Source organism: Miniopterus schreibersii (assembly GCF_964146895.1).
Source record: "Miniopterus schreibersii genome assembly, chromosome: 4".
Classification (NCBI taxonomy): domain Eukaryota; kingdom Metazoa; phylum Chordata; class Mammalia; order Chiroptera; family Miniopteridae; genus Miniopterus; species Miniopterus schreibersii.
Genome location: NC_138105.1, coordinates 60,960,695 through 60,982,444, shown reverse-complemented (window position 1 = coordinate 60,982,444; position 21,750 = coordinate 60,960,695). Strand labels below are relative to the sequence as shown.

Sequence of the window (21,750 nt, the reverse complement as noted above, 5' to 3'; positions counted from 1 at the left end):
AAATCAATAAAATCATATTTAAAAATGTTAGGCTTTCTATGCTTTTGCACAACTAAAGCAAAGAAACATCCTATGCAAATAATCTGAAATAAAATTATTTTTAAATGTTAGAACCTCTCCTTTAAATGATAAAATCTTAGTGATTTCTGATTTCCAAGTGACAGGAACAACTCTTTCCCAGTGTAACAGAGCTTATAAATGCAATGACTATCTTATTTCTGGTAAAAGACTAATCGGTATTTTATGTTTTTCTTAGGAATGGGCTGTTTCTGGGGAGCTGAGAGGAAATTCTGGACCCTGAAAGGAGTATATTCAACTCAAGTTGGTTATGCGGGAGGCTACACTTCCAACCCTACTTACCAAGAAGTCTGCTCAGGTAGGAAGAATTTGCTCCATCGTGTTACTAGGAAGAACAAGGAAGGCCTTGTCCCTAGGGGCAGGTGACAGGGTCTTGAAACTGGAAATGGAATTTTTGTGTGTGTTTCCTCAGTCTTCTGTTTCCCGTTTCTGTAAATAGACTCATTGGCCTCTCACTTTATATTCTCAGGAGATAATGAACTTCCTATGGAATATATAACTTAGCTTTTGCTGCAGAACAATCACCCCAAACCTTAATCACTAAGACGATCATTTATTAGCTTATGATTCTGTAGGTGAGCAATGTAGGCTATGCTCAGTGTGGCAGTTCTTCTGGTCTCATCTAGACTCCCTCATGGGATGCCAGTCAACTGGTGGGTTGCCAGGGGGCTAGTTGGGTTAGGATGGCTTCACTTATACGTCTGACAGCTGCTGCTGGCTGTTGGTTAATGCTTGCTGTTGGGATAATGGGGACGATGGACCATGGATCTTTGGCAGGCTGGCCTGGGCTAATTCACGTGGTGGTGGATATAGAGATTCCAGGACCAGCAAGTGAGGACAAGCCCCATTTTGCTAATACTTTGCAAGTCTCTTTTGGTGTCACATTTATTATTGTCCCATTGGCCAAAGCAATTCATATGGTCTAGCCCAAAGTCACTGTGGGAGGGACTCCCCAGAGGCATGTGTACAGGGAGGTGTGAAGAAACTGGGACCATTACTGCAACAGTTTACCACATGGGACAAACGTGTCATATACTAGACATGTTTTCTTGAGGGAAAAGTATTAAAAGCCAAGCTATAAGAAGGGATTGGCAACCTGGGCCTATGCCCTGACCGGGAATCGAACTGGCAACCTTTTGGCACACGGGACGATGCCCAACCAACTGAGCCACACTGGCCAGGGCAAGAGTTGAAATATTTTTATTGCTGTTGAGAATGTGGAATATCAAATAAATACTTTATAATGGTTAATCCATTTTTTTCTTTGCTTCTCTTTCAAAATTAAACAAATGCTTATGCGAGCTGTAAATAGAGAGATTTAGATGAACTCTGGAGATTGCCCAGGTATATCCTCTTAAGTCTCAGAATGGAAATGAATAGATTCCTTCCTGTAATTGCAGACATGACTTAATAGCCTAAGAGAAAAGGTTGCTAGGAAAACCTTCAAGTACCTACTGCTTATACTATTATTACCCACCAGCAAAATGTTAAAAACCAATTAGAATATTGTGATTGCTTATTTGCTCAGGTTCATTGCAGTTCAACTTTTCACCTTCACAATGATAGCATGATAATACCCTTTTGTTGAATTCCTACTATGTGCCAGACATTGTAATAAGCACTTTTGCATCTTTGCTTTTTTACCATCTAATCTTCCAAACAGTTCACACAGAGTTTCTCAATCTCTGTCTTTTACAGAGGGAGTGTTGGGGCTCAGAGAGAAAAAGTCATTTACTCAAGGTCATATGTAGCAGGAACTCCAACCTCATTAGCTCTTAGCTCAAAAAGTTTAGGTCATTGACCATGGTGTAAGTCATCCAGCTCTCATTATGTCCCAGTGATTCTCCATTTGTCTATTCACACTTCTTTCTACCACGTCACACGTTCTTTTTCATGTCTATGTCTCTACTATACTTTTTAGTATATTGGTGTGCTTTTTAATGATTACTGTGAGGAAAACCCTTTTAAGATACAGTTCACGCAGACAGCTGGTGTGTTAGAGGCCTGTAGCAATGGTAAAATACAGACACCATGGAGCTTGGTAAAGGACTGTTTGATGTGAACACTAAGTGGTGGCATCAGGAAGCATGGTTGTCATGGAAACTTTTCCTGATTGGGACAAGGTAGTTATAGGGTCTTACCCAGACACAGAAGGAGAGATGATTTCTTTCCCCAGGCTTTTTTTGTTCTGATCATGAAAGGGAAAAACAAAAAGGCAGAGAGAAACTGTGATAGAAAGGTCCCTCTGGCACAGAAGTGCTTGAGCCTTCAGATCCCTGGGAATAGCAGGGAAGGAGAACAAACAAGGTCCCCAGCCAGAGTAATTATGATAACCAGCTAATTAAAGATTTTTGACCGAGATGAGGATGGGGAAGACAGAAAGCAAGTTATACTGGTGGGGCCTCCCCACTGAAGCCTCAGGTGCTCAAAGCCTTGTTGAACAAGTCAGCCCTGGAGGGGTCTGACTTGTAAGGGAGAAAAACCAAGTCTCCACTAAGATGCATAATAATTGCTGAGGTTTCATGTAAGAGAAATACTAGTCTATGCTCCATGTATTTGAGTTAATTTCAAAATTGCTTACTCTTGCATTTGTAATAAAGTTTGAAAAACTTTGGTCGCTACCCAGGAGTCTTTTGTAAAAGTATGTATGCATGTATGTGTGTATGTATGTATTCATTCATTCAGTCAGTCATTCACTCATTCATTCAAGAAAAGAAGCCTAAGGACATGAGTTGCTTGCCAAATTTCTTCTCTCATATAGCAGTATATTTGAGCCTAAGGTACCATTTGGTTTCTTGGGGGCGAGTGTCATAAAGAGAGGGGTAGCACTCAGGATGGGGATCTCAAAATCCATAGGGCAAGCTTTACCACCCTCCCCACCCCACCACTACCCCATCACATGATGACAAATGTCACAGCTTCCGCAAGCATTGCCTGGGTACACAGATCAGTGGTCACAGGCATGGAATCAGAACCATTGGCTATAGTTTGCATGCCTACTTGCTAGTGGGTATGCACAGCCTCAGGGGGTAAACAAGTGTGCCAGTGTGTATTCAAGTATAAAAGTACATGTGCATTGAGATACATATTGATGTCAGGATGGTTTTTCTTTGTGGCTACTGATGGGCCTGTGATTCTGAAACCAGAGCTCAAGTTGCTATTAGGCACATAGGAAAGATATACAGTTTCTAACAGACAGGTGAGGAGGGGAGCCCCATGGTGATACATGGGTAGGGTATGCCTGTCTGACATGTAAGCAGAACATTCATGAATGGCTCACCAATGGGTCTGTTCCATGCTGGGTGATCTGGGATGCAACTTGAGCCTAACTTATGTATAAGATACTAGGGGACAACAGTTCCTCAAGAATTTCAATAAAGTTGACCTTTGGGAATGGAAGTATAAAGTAAGCCTATAATGAATCAGAGCAGAGATAAGCAGTCACTTAGAAGAAAGCTTGGCTTCTGGGTCTGTAAGACCTCAGAGTAACCTGATGGAGTGCCTTGACCTATGTAAAAGGGAAAAAAAAAATAGGACCTCAGCAGGGAGTCTGGTCAGCCAGGCCAGCCTGGGAAAGGGGGAGTCCTGCTGGCACCCTGTGGGTTGCTCTGTAAGGTTTGGCTGCTGGATAGACTGCCAGAGCCTGGCACCATGACGCTTTTAAGTTCTATCACTAACTTCTCTTGTTCTGATCCACACCCTATGGAAACTTCTCATCTTTTGTCTTCCTGTGGATATTACTTACAGAAAGAAAAGAAAGAGACCCAGTCAGTCAGCCAGACAGCCCTAATCCTCGTTTCAAATTAAAAATTGAATGCCATTCTGAGATGTATATCTCAGTCTATTGTGAGTTTAGCCTACAAGGGCGATTCTCTCCCTATTGGATTAACCTTGGGATGAATTAAATGATAAGAGTGGAATTTTGGCTTTGGGAGTTGAGAGTCAGAAGCCAGACCACTGTGATTTTCTAAAAGCTGTGACTGCCCCCTTGCCTTTTGCAGGAGACTCCTTGTCTCTCACATGTGTCCACCATTTTATTTAAATTTCCTGTTTTAAAAGTAACCATCCTCCTGTAAGGCATTTAAACCTTCCCTCCTTGGATTCATCAATTAGCACTGAACCCAGAGCTCTCAGGCTGAGAAACATGCATCTCCTAGATGTTTCAGGCCTGAATCCTGAGCTCTCTGAGAGCTGCCAGATCCTGCATTGAACCCAGTCTCAGCCTGGATGCTGGGTTACATTGCCACAGCCACGGTTTGGCTACTCTTTCTTGTTGTGTTTCATATCTGTCTCTATGAGATGTGCTGAGAGGTAATTTAAGTTTTTATGGCCACCATTCTGTTCCTAAAATGATTTCCAAGATTCATGCATTCATTTGGTGTTCCCTAAAAGATTTGTGTATGCCTGGCACTAGAGAACCCATAGAAACTTGGAGTGGAATAGCCATGAGGAGCCCAGATTTCATGTAGCCTTTCTTGAATGAATTAAGTACACCTATTGGGAATGTACTACACACATTATACTAGGCATTAGGGAAAGGTTGTTTATGATCCAAAGTTGAATAAAGAATGTCTTCCAGAATTCTTACTCTGTAGTCAAATGAAGGCTTGATCTCTCATATTTGTTTTAAAGAATTGTGCTGACCCTGGCTTTCTACACACACACACACACACACACACACACACACACACACACACACACACACACACAGTCCTCCAAACATTTGTTATGCAAACCAACTGATTAACTGGCATGCTGTTGCTCTACTACATTGATTTTAGAACTAATCGAGCTATTCACATTCCTGAATACCCTGAGAGAGAATTATTCCTACATCTTATAATAATGACTATACAGATGAAAATATGAAAGACATTCTGCAATGGATAAACATTCTGGGTTAATTTCAGTGCATTAGCCTAATACACAAATAACCCCACTTCTGGCAAGAAAACCCAGGATGTTAATTCACTGGGTAATATATTTTCGTATTTTGCTTACAGATGTTCAGAACAATTCCATGTTTATTAGTCTATTCAAAAGCTTCTAGAAATCTGCACAGCCAAGTGGCACCAAAACCAGAAGCATGAAAGGGACTGTACAACTTTTTCTCGTAAATGAAATTTACACCATCATCACAGACAATCCGAGGCCCAGATACTTTCTGTATCAACAGAATAGTCCAGTGGATTTTCAGACAACATGTTCAATAGAAGTTGAACAGGAGCCTGGGTCTGGGAGGAGCAGAGTGTTGGAGTCCTCATATCACTTTCTGGTGGTATAGATGCCCAGGTCATTTCACTCCCTGGACTCAGTTTCCTCTCTTGTAAAACGGGAGCAGTGCCACTTAACGAAGCTAATAAAATTGTGATGAGGTTCTTACTTGAAAATAAAATTATTTCAAATTGAAAGTATGCTAGAAAATTGAGGACATACACTTTCTATCACTCTAGCTCTTGGGCATGTTAAAGATACAAGTGATGGGTCATGGAGCATCTCTTGGCAGGGGACAGGCTCAACATATAGCCTTTTTCTTTTTTTCCTACTGGGTTCTTAGTAGATCATATCCATCCCCTTCTCCAAATGCATATCCTTAGTTCCTTGATGCCTAAGAGCCCTAACAAAGCATTGAATAATTTCCTCACTAATATAGCAACCCAGTATACTTTTTCAGTTTGACTTAATTTCTGAAGTGTTTGGGTGGATGTCCATGTCTCTGTATCTTACATGAGATTAATGGTCTCATTCTTCTTCAAAGTAGTGATGAGTTGTTATTAGCAGATTTTACCAAGCAATGTAAAACCCTTTCTGAATTCCTCACAGACTACATTAAATCTCTTTTTAGTGCATAGTAAGTCTTATTGTACTCATTTCAATGTCAGTCAAGATAAATTACTAAGTTATTGACATATCCCTGAAAATGCAAGAATTCTGATGTTCAGATCTTGCTGTAAGCACTTTGATAGTTTTTTTGTTCTTCTTATATTAGACATAAAATTGACCTTGAACTTGTAGCAGGCAGGGTGAAAATGCTTCTCTTTCTCAAGCCACCGGGCAGAAAGCAAGCCCTGAGGTCTAGGGTCCTACGACTTATACCTTGTAGGACCAAATACAGCTCCTCCACCCAACCCATCCATGTAGCTATTCAAGACCGATTTGCTCAGTGAATAGAACAACTTCTGAAGGACAAAATATAGGTAATAGGAAAACTGTTTTTATTTTCTAAGCCTCAATCACCAGAGGACAAGTTTGACTTCTTGAAGAGCTAACATCAGGAGTCCTGGGGCATAGACCATAGGGTAGGAGGGGAGTCAAGGCACTTCGGACCTGGAAGGGACTTAACCATCTTCTAGTCCAGTGGCTTTCAAAGTGGGTGACCATAGACTCCTTGGCTCCAGGAAGGTGCTTCAGGATGTCCACCAACAATGAAGTGTTTTAATTAAATAACAAAGATTTAAGCTGCTTGGAGAACTCATTCACTCTTTTAGCTATATTATATATTGTAGTTTCGACTAATATTTTATTTTAGAAAGTTCTTCAAGATGCTTGAAAACTACAGAGACTACTTTCTTTGTCAGATGAGGAAACTGAGGATGAGAGAAAGTGATTTGGGAGATGAATTTGAGAAGAGTTGAAAACTTACTTGTCTTCCCAGATCATGCTGTTGCCAGAATCCTAAAAGGAAGTAAAAATCTGTGTCCATTATGCTCTTTTAAGTAAGGATGGGATCAAGGATTCAGAGTGGAGGTGGCTTTTGAGTTTGAAATGTTAAGATTTCAAGACAATATTTTTTGTCATCTAGGTCCTGGTTATCATTACTGTTAGTCTGGATTTCCCCCCCCCCCCCCCAAATTGAATACCGGGGTTTTCTGATGGGCAGTTCTTATGTCTGTTAGACGCTCTCAGTGCTCTTCGCTATAGCCAGGAGCAGGGCTCGGGGGTGGCAGTGGAGCCTTCGAGAGCCTCTCTTGTTAACCAGTGCTTTGGCATGTCTTATTTCCCCCGACCTAGGAATGAGAAGGGAAATCATTAAATAAGAGTACTGTTGCCTTACTGTCTTTCAAAGCTTCTGTAGATCTGATTTCCAGCCTGGGCTGTGGATCCCCAGGGCTTGCAGAGTTAGGAAAACAGTCTACAGATTGATTTAGCCACTGAGCATGGCCTGGAGACCTTAATAATCATCTCACTCACACCTTTTCCCAGTTTTCAGTTTGTAAGGGAAACGACGTTGTGGTAAGTAAAGTATACATTCATTCAATGTTACTGAACCCACAGCAGCTTTGTGTCATCATATATGTCCCTCCCTGGATTCTAAAAGTAGAGCGACTATATGGGGACCCTTATGCAGCGGCTGGACAGCATCACCTGGTCTCTCGTGCTCCTATAGGGGTGGAACTACCATGCTAAAGGGTTGTTCAAAGTTCCCAAAGTTGAAACAAAACAGACACAAGCCCACTTTGCTAGAGATATTTCGAGTTTGCCCAAATAGTTCAACCCACCATTAGACATCACAGAGGATGCGGATTTTATACAGCTTCAAAGGATGGAAGGCTGGCAAACACTGAAACACGAGGCAGCAAAACCTGCGTCCTCAGACCGTAGGGGAAGCATTTATGCCTTCCCTTCCTCGTTGGATTGGTTGGCCAAAGACCACAGTTGTGCCAGTGTCTCTGTTCTTTGTCATTAAGTGTGTGTGGGGTTGTTGAATGGATTTTGTTGGTTTAAGAATTCTCCGAAGACTGTTGCTGTTCAGCGTGTTCTTCATATAACCTTGGTATTTCCCTATTCTCTAGCTTGTTTGGCTGTTCAGTTCACCTCTCTCCTTGAGCAGCTTGAATCACTGCAGGGCACAGGTGTGGTGGTCAGAGTTCAACAGACCGACAGACTTTAAGTAGTTAAATGTGTCAATATTTCAGCACATGTGATGGTAAAATTCTAATAGGTAATTTAAATGGAAAATAAATTAAATGAGCAGGAACGATAATAAAAACATTCTTTATATTCATTCAGCACTAGAAATAGGTTTTTCTTTCATTGTTTCAGGATTATAGTCTCAAAGATTTAGAAGGGAGATTAAGAGGAATTTGCTATAGCAAGCAGTTCTTAAAACATAATAGCAAAAGCAATTGATGAATGTGCCTACACTGATTTTTTTTCCAAATCACATATAATGGAACCATAATGGACTATGAGAAAATACCCTTATAGGGGGTTGAGCTTCTCTAGGAATTTATGTGATACTCTGGGTCTTAATTACTTCATAATAACTGACAATTTTTAGAGCCTTAGAATAAGGATTTTTTTCTCTTTCTGTAAGTTACATTAAAAATAAATATCTGGGTCAATTACTGCCCCACCTGCCAAGTTAAAATTGCAACAGAGGGGTTCATAGGAAAACATAGTGGCCCACCGTGTGAGCGGGTCGCTCAGTAGGAATGGAGAGGCTTCAGAAGAGGTCCCCGCTGTGGGCCTGGCCTGCCTCTGGTTTGCTTGGGCCTCAGCAGCACGTGAACCAGTTACAAACCATGGAGCCCTTCGGCGTGGGTTAGGCTTTGCTTAATAAACGCTGGCCCCTGATGCGTGGGGTTGCGGGGTCTGCCAGGGAGCATCGAGGGACAGCACTGCTCTGTGTCCCCAGTCTCGGTGCTGGGGCTCGTGTGGCTCTCTGCAGAGCTTCCCCAGGAGGGCCACTTGGCCCCATGGGGCCGGAGCCCGTTAATTTGTAGCTGTCACCTTCCTCTTCTTTTTTGTCATTTCCCCTTCCACCTCCTCCCCTGCCCTCTTTTTCTCTTTCCTCTAGTTAAGGAAACACTGCTTTTCTACTCCAGCACTGTTATTGTTATTATTCTAGTCCTAAAAGAAATCACAAGAACTGGTGACTTGATATGTATTGCCCATCTTAGGTTTAGAACAGTTCATAACATAATACTCTCGGGAGATATTACAATAGTAGCTTATACTAATTGCTAGTTTATAAAATCTACGGAACATGTTCACAGGCTGGTCTTTCCCAGGCCTGTGAAACAGCCGCGCTGTTTCCCACTGACGACAGGGCCCGCTGCTCGGAATGGCTTGTGTGGTCCTGGCTAGTTAGAGGCACCAGTAGTCTCTTCTGGGGGTATTTCTTTTGAAAAGAAACAGGGCTTGTAGTTCAGATTGTTCAGATAATTTTCACATGCCTTTCCTGAGCATTTTAGGATACTTTTAAAGATATTAAATTAAGCTGTGAAGGTCTTGTAGGAATAAAGTAGAATTTTGAAAATGGTTTATAAAGAATGTCTGGTGGTCTGGAATATTTAGATCAACTTAACTTGACCTACAGAAACATGGATCATGGATTTCTTTTTCTTTTAGTTGGGTGGATCTTAGATATCACCTGTTCCAGTGATTTTTGAAACTTTTATTAAGCATTAGCATCTTTTTCTTCAGATAAAAATTTTGCACAGAAGTCTAATATAAAAGCAGTGTCCAGGATACTCTGATTGGAAAAGGGAGGGTTCTTCTTAAATTGTCCGATTTCCTCAGGCCAAGGAGGTGCCTCCTTGGAGCTAAATTAGAAAGCAATTGAAGACCAGGGACCACTACAGCGTGGGCTGAAGCCCGTGGTGAGGAGAGGAGCTCCCCACCTCACTGAACACTTGTGTCTGCCCTAAGGCTGAGTGCTGGAAGTTACGGAAATCCCCGGGATGGTAGGGGAAGACCTCCAGAGAAAAGATGCTGGAAGGCATGAGCAAGGGGCCTGTTTATCTTCTGCCTGCTTAGAGATGTACGCAGGCACACAGATGTACCTAGGAGCCCTAAGCATGGGAGTTTTTGTGTGAGTTCCAGGTCTCCCAGCCAAGGGGCCCAGAACATCCAGTTTTTTCTCCCACTTCCCTGTGCTCCTCCCATTTTCAGTTTCAGCTCTGGCTCCTTGAGTGTATTTATTTGAAAGCCCTCCCGCCCCTCGTCGGTCATGAGAGGTAAAGGAATGTTAGCTACTGTAAGGTCTATGCCCCTGTCAGCAGACCTGCTTTGCTCCTGAGAGGTGAGTTGACAAAAAGTCATAGGTGACTGAACTTGTATATTTTTGTGCACAAGAAAAAAAAAAATCTGTCATCTTGTTTAAGGCTTCTTAGGTTATATTTGATAGTTTGAAAATGCTCCAGGGAAAACCATCTGTCCGCTTTTGAAAGTCAGGTTGTAAAAAGGTGAAGCCACATTCTGGGGGTGGGAGGTGGGAGGTAGGGTGGGCATTGGAAAGAAGCTATTTTTTCTGATCTTCAACACCTTTTTAAAATTAATAGATTTTATTTTTAGAGCAGCTTTAGGTTCATAGCAAAATTAAGAGGAAGGTACGGAGATTTCCCATATATTCCCAGCCCCCACAGAGGCACAGCCCCCCCCCCCCCATCAGCATCCCCCACCCTAGTGGTACATTTGTTATGGCTGATGAACCTACACTGACACACCATTGTCATGTTGCCATTCTATGAGTTTAGACAAATGTATGACATATACCCATCACGATAGTATCATACAGGATGGTTTCACTCCCCGAAAAATTCTATGCTCTGCCTATACATTCCCTCCCCCACCCCTCTGCACCCCAAACCCCTGGCAACCACTGATCTTTTTACTGTCTTCAGAATTTGCCTTTTCCAGATGTCATATAATTGGAATCATACAGTATGTAGCCTTTTAAAGCTGGCTTTTTTCACTTAGTGATATGCACTTAAGGTTCCTCCATGTATTTTCATGGCTTGATAGCTCATTTCTTTTTAGCACCGAACAATATTCCATTGTCTGGATGTGCCACAGTCTATCCCATTCACCTACTGAAGGACATCCTGGTTGCTTCCAAGTTTGGGTAATTTTGAATAATGCTGTGAACCTAGGAAGCTGGTTTTTAAACACACAGCAGAGAGGTCAATGCAGGGACTCTGGATGGAGGCATCTGGAGGCCTGGGCTGAAGGGACATCTCAGCAGAGGGGAATTCTGTTCGCCAGTTTCGGGAGCTTAGGGCTTTATCCACCAGTAGCATTTTAAGTTAAATTGTCTACTTGGATTTTTTGTGGGGGCCACTAGGTAAGAAGAAACTGTGTGTGGGCGATGGGTGGTTATATGATCGTAGGAGAAGTAGCTTTCTCCTCTCCTTAGGGTACCTGTGTTCAGACAGGTGTGTCCACGCTGCCCTTTCAATGGGCCAGGTGTCTTTCTCTGTTTAGTTGTATGCTGAGGGTGTAGCTCTTTGGAGTTATACCTCTGTGGGGGTGTTTCTATTATATTCCTCACTTTGGGGAACCCTAGGTTTCATCTCCTACCCTCCCTCCCCCACCTCCAGCAGCTAGCTACCAAAGTAGGTTCAGAAGAAATTTCAGAGCATTGGAGCTTGTGTCCCTTTTGGGGTTCTTATTTTTTCACCTTGTTTTAGCTTCTACATGTTTCTTTCATATTAGCTTAGTGGAGAATTTTTAAAGGATGAAAATACGTATTTCACTCAACATTTTAAATGAAGAGAGGGAGGAAGGTTGGAGAGGTGAAATGAGTAAAGGGGGTAAATATATGGAAAGGGGTGGGGACTAGGTTTTTGGTGATAAGCATGCAATAGAGTACATGGATATCAAATATTAATGCTTACACCTGAGATGTATATAATGTTATTTCAATAATAATTAATTTTTTAAAAGATATTGAGCTGTTGTATTCTTGGCCAGGGCTTGTTCTGAGGAGGGGTTATTGCTCAGAGACAATTGCAGGGATGTGAGAGAAGGGAGCATCATTGCTCTTAGGGGTGGCTGGGCACATGTCTGAACAGATGGAAAGAGTGACTTGAAAGGATCCTCGGGCAGCCTAGAGGTAAGAGGAAGACAGCAGGCCTTGTCCAACTCCAGGCAAAATAGTGTAATTAAATATGGAATACCCTTAGATCAGTAAAATTTGATCTTAGAGACCTTGGATCTCAATGCATCAGGCAGCTGAGATTTTTCACCAGCCCATGTGGTCTATTTTGTTTGTCTATGAGCTTTTTTCAATTACTTTAAATTAATGCACCCCGATGACCTACCATTGTGTATAGGTGTTAAATACGTACAATTTTATCTGAATCTTTGGGCTAATTCTCAAAGCTTTGAAGAGAATAGAGTACCATTTATAAGTGGACTTACCTTGGTCTGAAAATTCATTCTATTCCCTAGGACTTACTTTTATTTTTCTGTGTGTAAGAAAAACACTCCTGGGTGCCCCCCCCCCCAATACTCTATTTAATACTGCTTCACTGACACCAGATGTGTGAGTTGTCCACACATCAAGCAGTTCTGTGACACCAGCTGGGTGTTCTATAATTCAGTTCAGTTCTGACACTATTTATCTGGAGTTGGCATCAAATCCCAGAGGGTTAAGGGCTCAGTCCCGCAAGACTGTCCCCACTTCAAATGCCAGTCTCAGATCCCAGGTTGTCACCTGTACTTCTGACTCACCAGCATACATCGAGGTCCGTGTCCGTGACCCCCTCCTTGGCTTTAGTAATTTGCTAGAATGGATCACAGAACTCAAGGAAGCATTTACTTGTGTTTACCAGTTTGTTATAAAGGCTATAATAAAGGATCTGAGGGGATAGCCAGATGAAGAGATATGTAGGGTGAGAGATACAGGGTTCCGAGGACAAGAACTGTCCCCGTGGAGTTTGGAATGTGCCACCTTCCTGGCATATAGACATATGCACCAACCCAGAAGCTCTCCAAACTCTGTACTTTGGCATTTTTGTGGAGGCTTCATCACAAAGGCGTAATCAATTGTCATTTCAATCTCCAGCTTCTTTTCCTGGAGGATGGGGGTGGGGCAGGGCTCAAAGTTCCAGACCTCTACTCCTGACTTACACTTTCTGGTGACCAGCTCCCAGCTGGAGTTATGTAGGAGCCCACCAAGAGTTATCCCAAAATAGTCCTATCCCTAGGAATCCCCAGCTATTTAGGAGCTCTGTGTCAGGAACTGGGCTGAAAGACCAAGTATTAGAACAAAAGTTACTCCTAGTGCTCTTATCATTTAGGAAATTACAAGGGTGTTAGGAGCTCTGTGCCAGGAACGAGAAGGAGAGAGCAATATATATATATATTTTCTATGATTTCACACTCTGACTGGTCATTCTTGATGTCGCTGATCTCTCTGGCCAGGTCAGTACAGCAGAGAGCTGAGCATAAGCATAAGCATTTGTTGTTTAGAAGTAGGAGGTGAGATTATGCAATTAGTACCTAAACATTTTAGTGGCCCTTCAATATGAGATTAAAGAAAGAAAATAGTGGCTGATATTTTTGAGCACGTATCAGGCATAATTCTAAATTCTTTACATGTAACAACTTCTTCATTTCTCATAACAGCTGTCTGAGGGGGATGCTAGTATGCCTATTTTAAAGATGAGCAAATCAAGGCAGAGGAAGGTTATCTGCTTTGTCTGTCTAAACCCACATAACCAGTCAGTGACAGAGCCAGAACTGACAGCTCGAAGGTCGATGTCTAAAAATTTTAATTCTGTTTCCCTGAAAGATAATTAGAAATATAAGTGGTAACAATGAAAAGAACTGTATGCTCAGAAAGCTATATGACAGCCTCCCAAAATAAGAAAAACCAAACATTCAACTAAAATTCATGGCTGATTGGGAAGCAGATCTTGTTATTACACGCAGGCCCTTCTCCTACTAGACTGTATTTTGCTGGAGGGCAGGGACTATATCTTTTCATCTCTCTGCTCCCGTAACACCTGGAGCAGTGCCTTGCACACAGCAGGCACCCAGCCAGCGTCAATCCAGCAAGTCAGAGTTGTTAGGTACCCACAATGTATTAAATGAGGCAGAGGCTGAAGATCCAACTTGACAGTTTTGGGAAGCCCCTGGGGCACTTGCAGTGAGCCCTGGGTGATGCTTCCTGATTAGCTGAAGGAAGAGAAAATACCAGGGAGAAGGTCCGAAGAGCCTTTCCCCTTCTCACAGCTGAAACTCTGCTGATGGCTTAAAGAGTAGAGATTTGGATAAAACCATCCTTCGCCTCAGATTTTTTGGTACGGTACCTGTCAATTATTGAAGAAATGTTAAAAAATCAAATATACACGTTCATCTGTTACCTTTGACCCTGTCAAATCTAGTGAAGGCCTCGATGCCCTGAAAGATGGACAATGGCCACCTACTGATAATGGTGAGTGAACTTTAAAAGGATCCCTGTCTCAGCATCTTTCAGAGTGTTGCAAGGTGACACGATTTACACAGATAGTTTCTGGAGAACTCCAGGGGCTAAATAAATACAGGTTTATAGCTTCTGAGCACTGAAACACTGAACTTATACCTGGAATCCAGTTACCTGAAGAATAGCTAGTTCACAGAGTAGTGAAAGGGACCTGTGACAGCTGTCGGGAACACGGTTCATAGGCAGGCAGGTAGCTGGTAAAGGACATGCTTCGTGGTGAAACCGGTGTTTCTGCAGGGACCTGCCTCCCGCTCCTCCCTCCTCCGCATGGGATTCATACATTCCAGTCCCTCCCTCTTTCCCTTCCTACACCTGCCGAGTATCCACCAGGTAAAAAGCGTGTCCTGGGCATGTGGGAAAGTTAAGCAAAGACTCTGCTGACTCTTCCACTCCGGGAATATATACTCCAGTAGGGAGCACAGGACTAAAGGAAGGCCGCCTGGCTGTGCTGGGGAGAGAATCAAATGTGGATCTTATCTTCCACTTTAAAAAAAAATTGTGACTGTCGTTCTCCTGGGTTTTTCCCTCTGGATTTATAGCTTTGCTCTGCTCACTGGTATCTCCGACACTGGTTTCTTTGGGCTCCGTCCGCCTCACCCCCACCTGGGGGCCCTCATCCATAGGGGCTTCTGGTGCTCGTGGTTCCGCTTTGGGCCTATGCCCTTTGTAAGCTCAACACAGACACTGAGGGGCTTGAACCTGTTTCTCTGAGATTCTGGAAGATACAGACGTTCCGGAAAAGAAAATACATCCTGGTAACTTATCTGTTTCCAAATTTGGATTGGAAACACACATGGCCAAGACGAAAGGGATGAGGTAATTATGTGATCTGTCAGAATAAATGGCAAAGAAATGGAAGACATCAGTGGCTGTGTGTAGGTGGGCGAGGGATGAACGCTGCTCACCCTGTAATTTGGACTGGTTGCAGCAGACTGAAAGGTCCACTTCTAGATGAAGAGTCACACGTGACAAGCAAGCAAAAGCTTTTTAATACCTCCAGGCCTGGGCCAGCTGCACAGGGCACGGTATTCCGGTTAGTGATGAAAGTGGAGTGAAAAAGCTGCAGGTAGCCAAGATCAATGGAACAGGGAAGGAGCAAAGTTTACAAAGGTGAGAGTGTGTGTGTGTGTGAGAGGGAGAGAGGGAGAGAGGGAGAACACCCCACAACTCTAGCGGCACGTGCATTTAAGGGAGGCAGCTCGTAATGTCAACAAGCACAGATGGGCTGGTCATGTAGCCTGGAGTTAGGGCGACAGATGGATGCTTCATTGCATAAATTGAATTGGATACCCAGGGACTACAACGCCTGCAAGGAAATCCAAGGACACATCAGGTTAAGCCAATGACAACATACCTGGGCAGAGGTAGATCAGGGTGCCTGTGATCTGAAGGGGATCATGCACCGGTGGGGAGGAATGCAAATGAACTTAAGTAGGGGAAGAAAGGAAATCCCATTGTCTCTGTGTGTGTGTTTAAAACACGTTTTTTGTAAGAGAACTTACTGTCTTTCATTCACCTTTATAAGACCACATGTTATCATGTTACTTTTGAGCCTCATAATCATGACAGAGCACTGGAAAAGGAAATAGCATGTGGATCTTTGATAGCTATGCAAAATATATTTGAAATAAATTTTCTTAATGCTGAATTTTTACACTAAGCACGAATTACAAAATAATAACTTTCTTGAAACTAATTAATTATAGAATGTATTCAGTTTTCAAAATACGGCATAAAATGAAAGATGAAGAGTTCATTTAAAAACCAAATAGTATTAAACTAAACAGAAATCATCCTCTCTGGCTATGTTTAGGTCACTTCAATAGTGAACTACAGCAACTATAGTCTGCTCTAATGGCACTGATAATCTTTTCATTTGATGATGCAGTGAATGAATTGGCGTGTTTTTAAGTTGCTACATACTCAGCACCTTTATATACATTTAGTAAATGCATGCACTCATGTTAGGAGTTCTCTGTTGAAAGCTTTTTAAAATTAATTACCTATTCAGCGCCACTGTGCTAGGTGCCCTACACAGTGAGTAGTGAACAGGGCAGATTTGTTTGTGTTTTCATGAACATGTACATCCATTACTTTAAAAAGAATAAAAATAAAAAATAAAAAAAGTAGATTTTAATTTTTATAGCAGTTTTAGGTTTACAGACAAATTGAGCAGGAAGGACAGAGTTCCCATATTACCCTCCTGCCTCCAGTACATTTGGCCTTTTCTTGACATCTTGCATTAGTGTGGTACACTCATTATAACTGATGAGCTAATATCAATGCTTTACTATTCACGGAAGCCCACAGCTCACATTAGGTCTCACTCTTTGTGTTGTACATTATATGGGTTTAAGCAGATGCACAGTGACGTGTACCCACCATCATACAGAATAGGTCCACTGCCTTCAGAATGTCCCGCGCTCCACCTGTTCATCCCTCCCTCCCTGCTTCCAGATCCCGCCAACCCCTTTCTGGCTACAGTTGTGCCTGTTCAGAATGCCAACAATTGCAGTCCTACAGTATGTAGCCTTTTCGAAATGGCCCTTTTCACTTATCAATATGTATTTAAGGTTATCCCATGTCTTTTTGTGGCTTCACAGCTCATCTCTTTTTGTCACTTAATATTCCATTGTATGGCCTGACCGGCGTGGCTCAGCGGTTGAGCGTCAACCTAGGATCCAGGTGATCGGGGTTCGACTCCCCGTCAGGGCACATGCCCAGGTTGCGGGCTCGATCAATGACTCCCTCATCATTGATGTTTCTATCTCTCTCTCTCTCTCCCTCTCCTTTCCTCTCTCTGAAATCAAGAAAGATATATTTAAAAAAATAAATAAATAAAAAGAAAGAAAAGAAAAATTTAAATATTCCATTGTATGAACGTACCATAGTTTCTCCATTCACCTGTTGAGAAGCATCTTGGCCGCTTTGTGAGAAACTGCCACGCTGTCTTCCAGAGGCTGTGCCATTTGGCTTCCCCCCAGGCAACAAGCAAAAGCTTCTGTTTGTCGCTCCACACCCTCACCAGAGTTTGATGTTGTCAGTGTTTTGGATTTTTGCCCTTCCAATAGGTACGCAGTGGTATCTCCTTGTCATTTTAGTTTGCAATTCCCTAATGACATGTAATGTTGAACATCTCAGACTCTTTTTTGCCATTTGTGTATCTTCTTTGGTGAGGCATGTATTCATTTTGCCTGTTTTTTATTTGGGTTGCTTGTTTTCTTATTCAGTTTTAGGAGTATTTTATTCTTTATCAGATATGTAACTTGAAAATATTTCTTCCCATTCCATGCTTTGTCCTTTAATTGCCTTACCAGTTTCTTTCACAGAGCATCTAATACTTTTTAACTGCATGTGTCAGGCATTGGTAGAATAGAGTGACCGTGGGAAGGAGCGTCATGAACCTTCAAAGCAGGCTGTGTTACTCCCCCAGACAGCCAGTTTGGTCTGTATCAGGCCTGAATCCTGGAGCTCACACCTTTCCTTTTCACTTGAGTCTGTTGACCTTGAACACTGGGTTCCGCCCATGGTTTCCATCTTTTATTTTTTGCTCCCTTGGTCATTTTGTGCTTCTGCTGATTGAGTAGTGACTCTGGCTATGGTCTCTGACTTATGCTTATTCTGGTACCTGCCTGTGGCTGCCCACCCACCCTTGGCTGGTGCTGGTTGTCTTGTGTGTGTACTGGTTTTGGCTTTGCTGATGACAGCTCATCTTGCCCTACTCTCATGCTAGTGTCTAGAAAAGCTATTGTATTTTCAGTGGTTTATTATAAAACTACTTCTAAGTTATGCGTTTATTGATTTACATGGCTAAACCGAAACTCTTTATCACTCTAACTCCTAAATTAGCTTTTTCTGATTTCCCAATTTTTTCCATTAATGGTGTTACCTTTCTAATAGTAACTCAAACTAGAAATTTCATGGTTGTCATTGATTTAACCCTTTGCCTTCATCACATGCAGACAATTAGTGGCTCTGTTCTTCAGCCCGAGCCTTTTAATGCCCACCATTCACTCTCAAAAACCTGGTTCTACTGTGATAGGGGAAAAAAAAGGATCACATTATTCTAGGAAGACATGTATGTATGTTCAGGCATTTTCTTAATGCTGCATAGGTTTTCCTGAAAACCCTGTATCTTCCTTCCTGTCTGTGACAACCTCCAAGTGCCTTCTAGTGCTCAGATCTGGAAAGAGTCTTTGCCTTTTTTTTTTTTTTTTAAATACTGAAATGCTTCTCAGGCCTATTCTTTTCTTTTTATTCCAGCTGCTACCAGTGTGGCCCTGGCGCTGGCTCTATAGCCAGCCCATTGGGGAGCCTGTCCCCAGGCAGGAGTGGAGAAGGAGCCCAGGAGGAGAGAGAGGGAGAGGGCCAGATAACACAGTTGATTTTGTTATTGTATTTGCAGTGAGTTCTTAGACTAGCCAATGCTTTCAGAAATCGAATGTAGATACAAAACACATTACAAATTATGCTTTAGTAATTTAAAAAGCTTTGTCATTAGCTTGTTTGTATCACCATTTCCTCCTCTTAACTCACATAAATAATGATCTCACTACACAGGGTGGGGCAAAAGTAGGTTAACAGTTGTGAGTATGCAAAACAGAGTTTATTCCTGTATGATTAATTATTGTATTATTTTCCACGTGGACAACTATAAACCTGCTTTTGCCCCTGTATCTTGCTTTACTTGAAAAGATATAGTTTTTTTTACAAACTTCAGGTCTATGTGGCTGCTTGTCATGAATAGTATATTTTACTTTAATGGACTAATGATTTATTATAGGAGAGGAAACAAACCCCTCCAAAGTTATACTCAGTGATAACTTCAAAGCTTTGACTAGAGACCTACTCTTCTAAAAGTCAATCTTTTGTTAAAATTCACCCTCAAACTATACCTATAGTATATTATTCACCCATAAACTATACCTGTGTCCTTAAGTCACTGCTGAAGTGGTCTTCCCCTCATCTTCACTGGCTTATGAGAATGCCAGCTATTAGCAAGTAGCGTTTCACCCTATGGAATGGAATAGCATGCCATTTCCTTAATTGTCCAAAAAACCTTATCATTGAATGAAACTATTATAAATGTCATGCACATTTATAATGATTTAAAATGATTGCAAGATATATTTGAATTTGTTTCTTTTCCCTGGAAATTCAGCATTGAATCTTTTTCAAAGTTTTCTATTCTGCAACTTTTGCAGATACATTTTAACTTGTTTGTTGGAACTATGACTGTCTGGGCTGAAGCCAGAGTTGCTGGGCAAAGCTGCTTCAGGTTGGGCCCGGGAGGGTGCAGCAGGGAGCTGGCTGCCAGCTGGGCCTGAGATGCTTGGATAAGCAGGAGTGACCAGGTAGGCATGACTGAGGCACTGCTGCAGGGCCCAAGATCGAGAGGGAGAAGGGCAGGCGGGATGAGGAATCCTCCCAGAGTACATGGTTAAGTTTTGATGACTAATTAGTGAGAAACCTTTAGCCTTGATGAATGGGCCAAGGGTACTATCCTGTATATCGAGTCCAAGGAAGTAACCTGGGAATAAAGTGAGAGGCCAATGTACAGGGTCCTGGGAAGTCAGTTAAACAGATAGGGAGGCCAGTGTGTTGAAATTGAAGTGAGAGCCAAATGGGGAAGTGAGGGTCAGGTTGGCCCTCAGAGGGATAGGAGGCTTTAAATCCATCTCTGAGTATGTGCTGCCACTGAGCTGAAGTGAGGCTGAGGTCTTGGTGAGTCACAGGTGGCCACTAGGATTAGCTCAGGACAAACTGAGGTTTCTATCAGATTCTGGAAAGCAAGAGCATTGGAAGTTAGTGTTTACTTTTACCTGCAGCTGATTTCATGCCTTGTCTGGATATCCTGGTGGTGTTCACCCTAGTATTCTAGAAATCAGACCAGATGCTAAGGTGCACGTGTCTGGCTGGAGGAGAGCCTGGCCAGACACCAAGTGGTGGGTAGAGAAGAGAGAGACAAGGGGCCTAGGCTGAGCTGGAGCAGCCATACAGAGTCCAGGTTGATTCTTGGCTCCTGGAAGATACATGGTCCATATGGATGCCAACCACTGGATGGTGGTTCAGGCAGGAGAGGCATGTCACTGGGCCTTTTAGGCAGCAGTCAGCCTGGGACACTCCCTTTCAGCCAGGTCTTTAGGCTGACTGAGAACTCTTGAGGTCGTCACAAACTGTGATGATTGCTGGAGCAAGTGACCCATGCCTCAGCTAAATCAACAGAGCTGGAAGGGCCTTTGGAATCAACTCTCCTCTTACACAGCAGGAAATGGAAACTCAGGAAGGTAAATGACTTACCATTGTCAAACAGCTGGCCTCTAGCAGAGACTGGATCAGTATTTAATATTAATTATTTAGAAACAGCTCTGTTGTGGTATAATTGACATATGGTAAAATGCATGTATTTAAAGTATACAATTTAGTAAGTTTTAATATATGTAACACTGTAAAACCATTACCATAATCAATATAGCGAACATATCTGTCACCCCCTAAGTTTTCTCCTGTGCCTTTGTAATCCCTTACTTGTCTCTCCCTTGCTCCCTGCCACCAGCTCCCCCAAACCCCATGCTCAGGTGACCTATGATCTACATTCTGTCACTATAGATAAATTTGCATTTTGTAAGACTTTATATGGAATATGGACTCTTTTATGTCTGGCTTCTTTCATTCAATATAATTGTTTTGAGATTCATCCATGGTCTTGTATTTATCAATAGTTTGTTTCTTTTTATTGCTGAATAGTACTCCGTTGTGTATGTATACCACCCATTCACCTGTTGGTGAACATTTGGATTGTTTTCAGTTTTTGGCAATTATAAGTAACACTGCCAAAAATATTCATGTCCACATCTTTGTGTGGACATACCTTAATTTCTTTTTGATAAATACAATGGTATCTCGGTTTTCAAATGTAATCCATTCCGGAAGACCGTGCGAGTTCTGAAACATTCAAAATCCTAGGGATCAACAGCTGGCAGCTGGGCCTCAGGATCTTGCCCTCAGTGGAAGCCGTGTGCATGTTCGACTTCCGAGGCGTGTTCGAAAACCGAAGCATTTACTGCTGGGTTTACGGTGTTTGTAACCTGAAATGTTTGTCAACGGAGACGTTTGAAAATCGAGGTACCACTGTACTTGGTTATATGGTAGGTGTATGTTTAACTTTATAAGATATTGCTAAGCTGTTTTCTAAAGTGCTTGGGCCATTTTACATTCCTTCCAGCAGTGTATGAGGGCTCTAGTTACCATACATCTTCACCAACACTTAGTATAGTCAGTCTTTTTCATTGTAGCCATTCTGGTAGCTGTGTAATGATATCACTGTGCTTTTGTTTGCATTTCTCTAGTGACTAAATGATACTGAGTATTCTTTATGTGCTTACTTGCCATCTAAACATCTTCTTTTGTAAAAATGTCTTTTCAGATCTTTCATACATTTTTATTAGATTATTTCC

The 21,750-nt window shown here is 42.2% G+C and overlaps 1 protein-coding gene across 4 annotated transcripts in view; it reads left to right on the top strand.

The window, feature by feature from the left end:
* The window catches only part of MSRA (methionine sulfoxide reductase A), a 323,213-nt gene that overhangs the window by 158,621 nt on the left and 142,842 nt on the right, over nucleotides 1–21,750 (top strand). For all 4 annotated transcript variants that reach the window (XM_081135847.1, XM_081135849.1, XM_081135848.1 and 1 more), the window contains exon 3: nucleotides 257–376. In XM_081135847.1, the coding sequence (XP_080991973.1) occupies nucleotides 257–376 (120 nt within the window). The remainder of the gene's footprint in view (nucleotides 1–256; nucleotides 377–21,750) is intronic.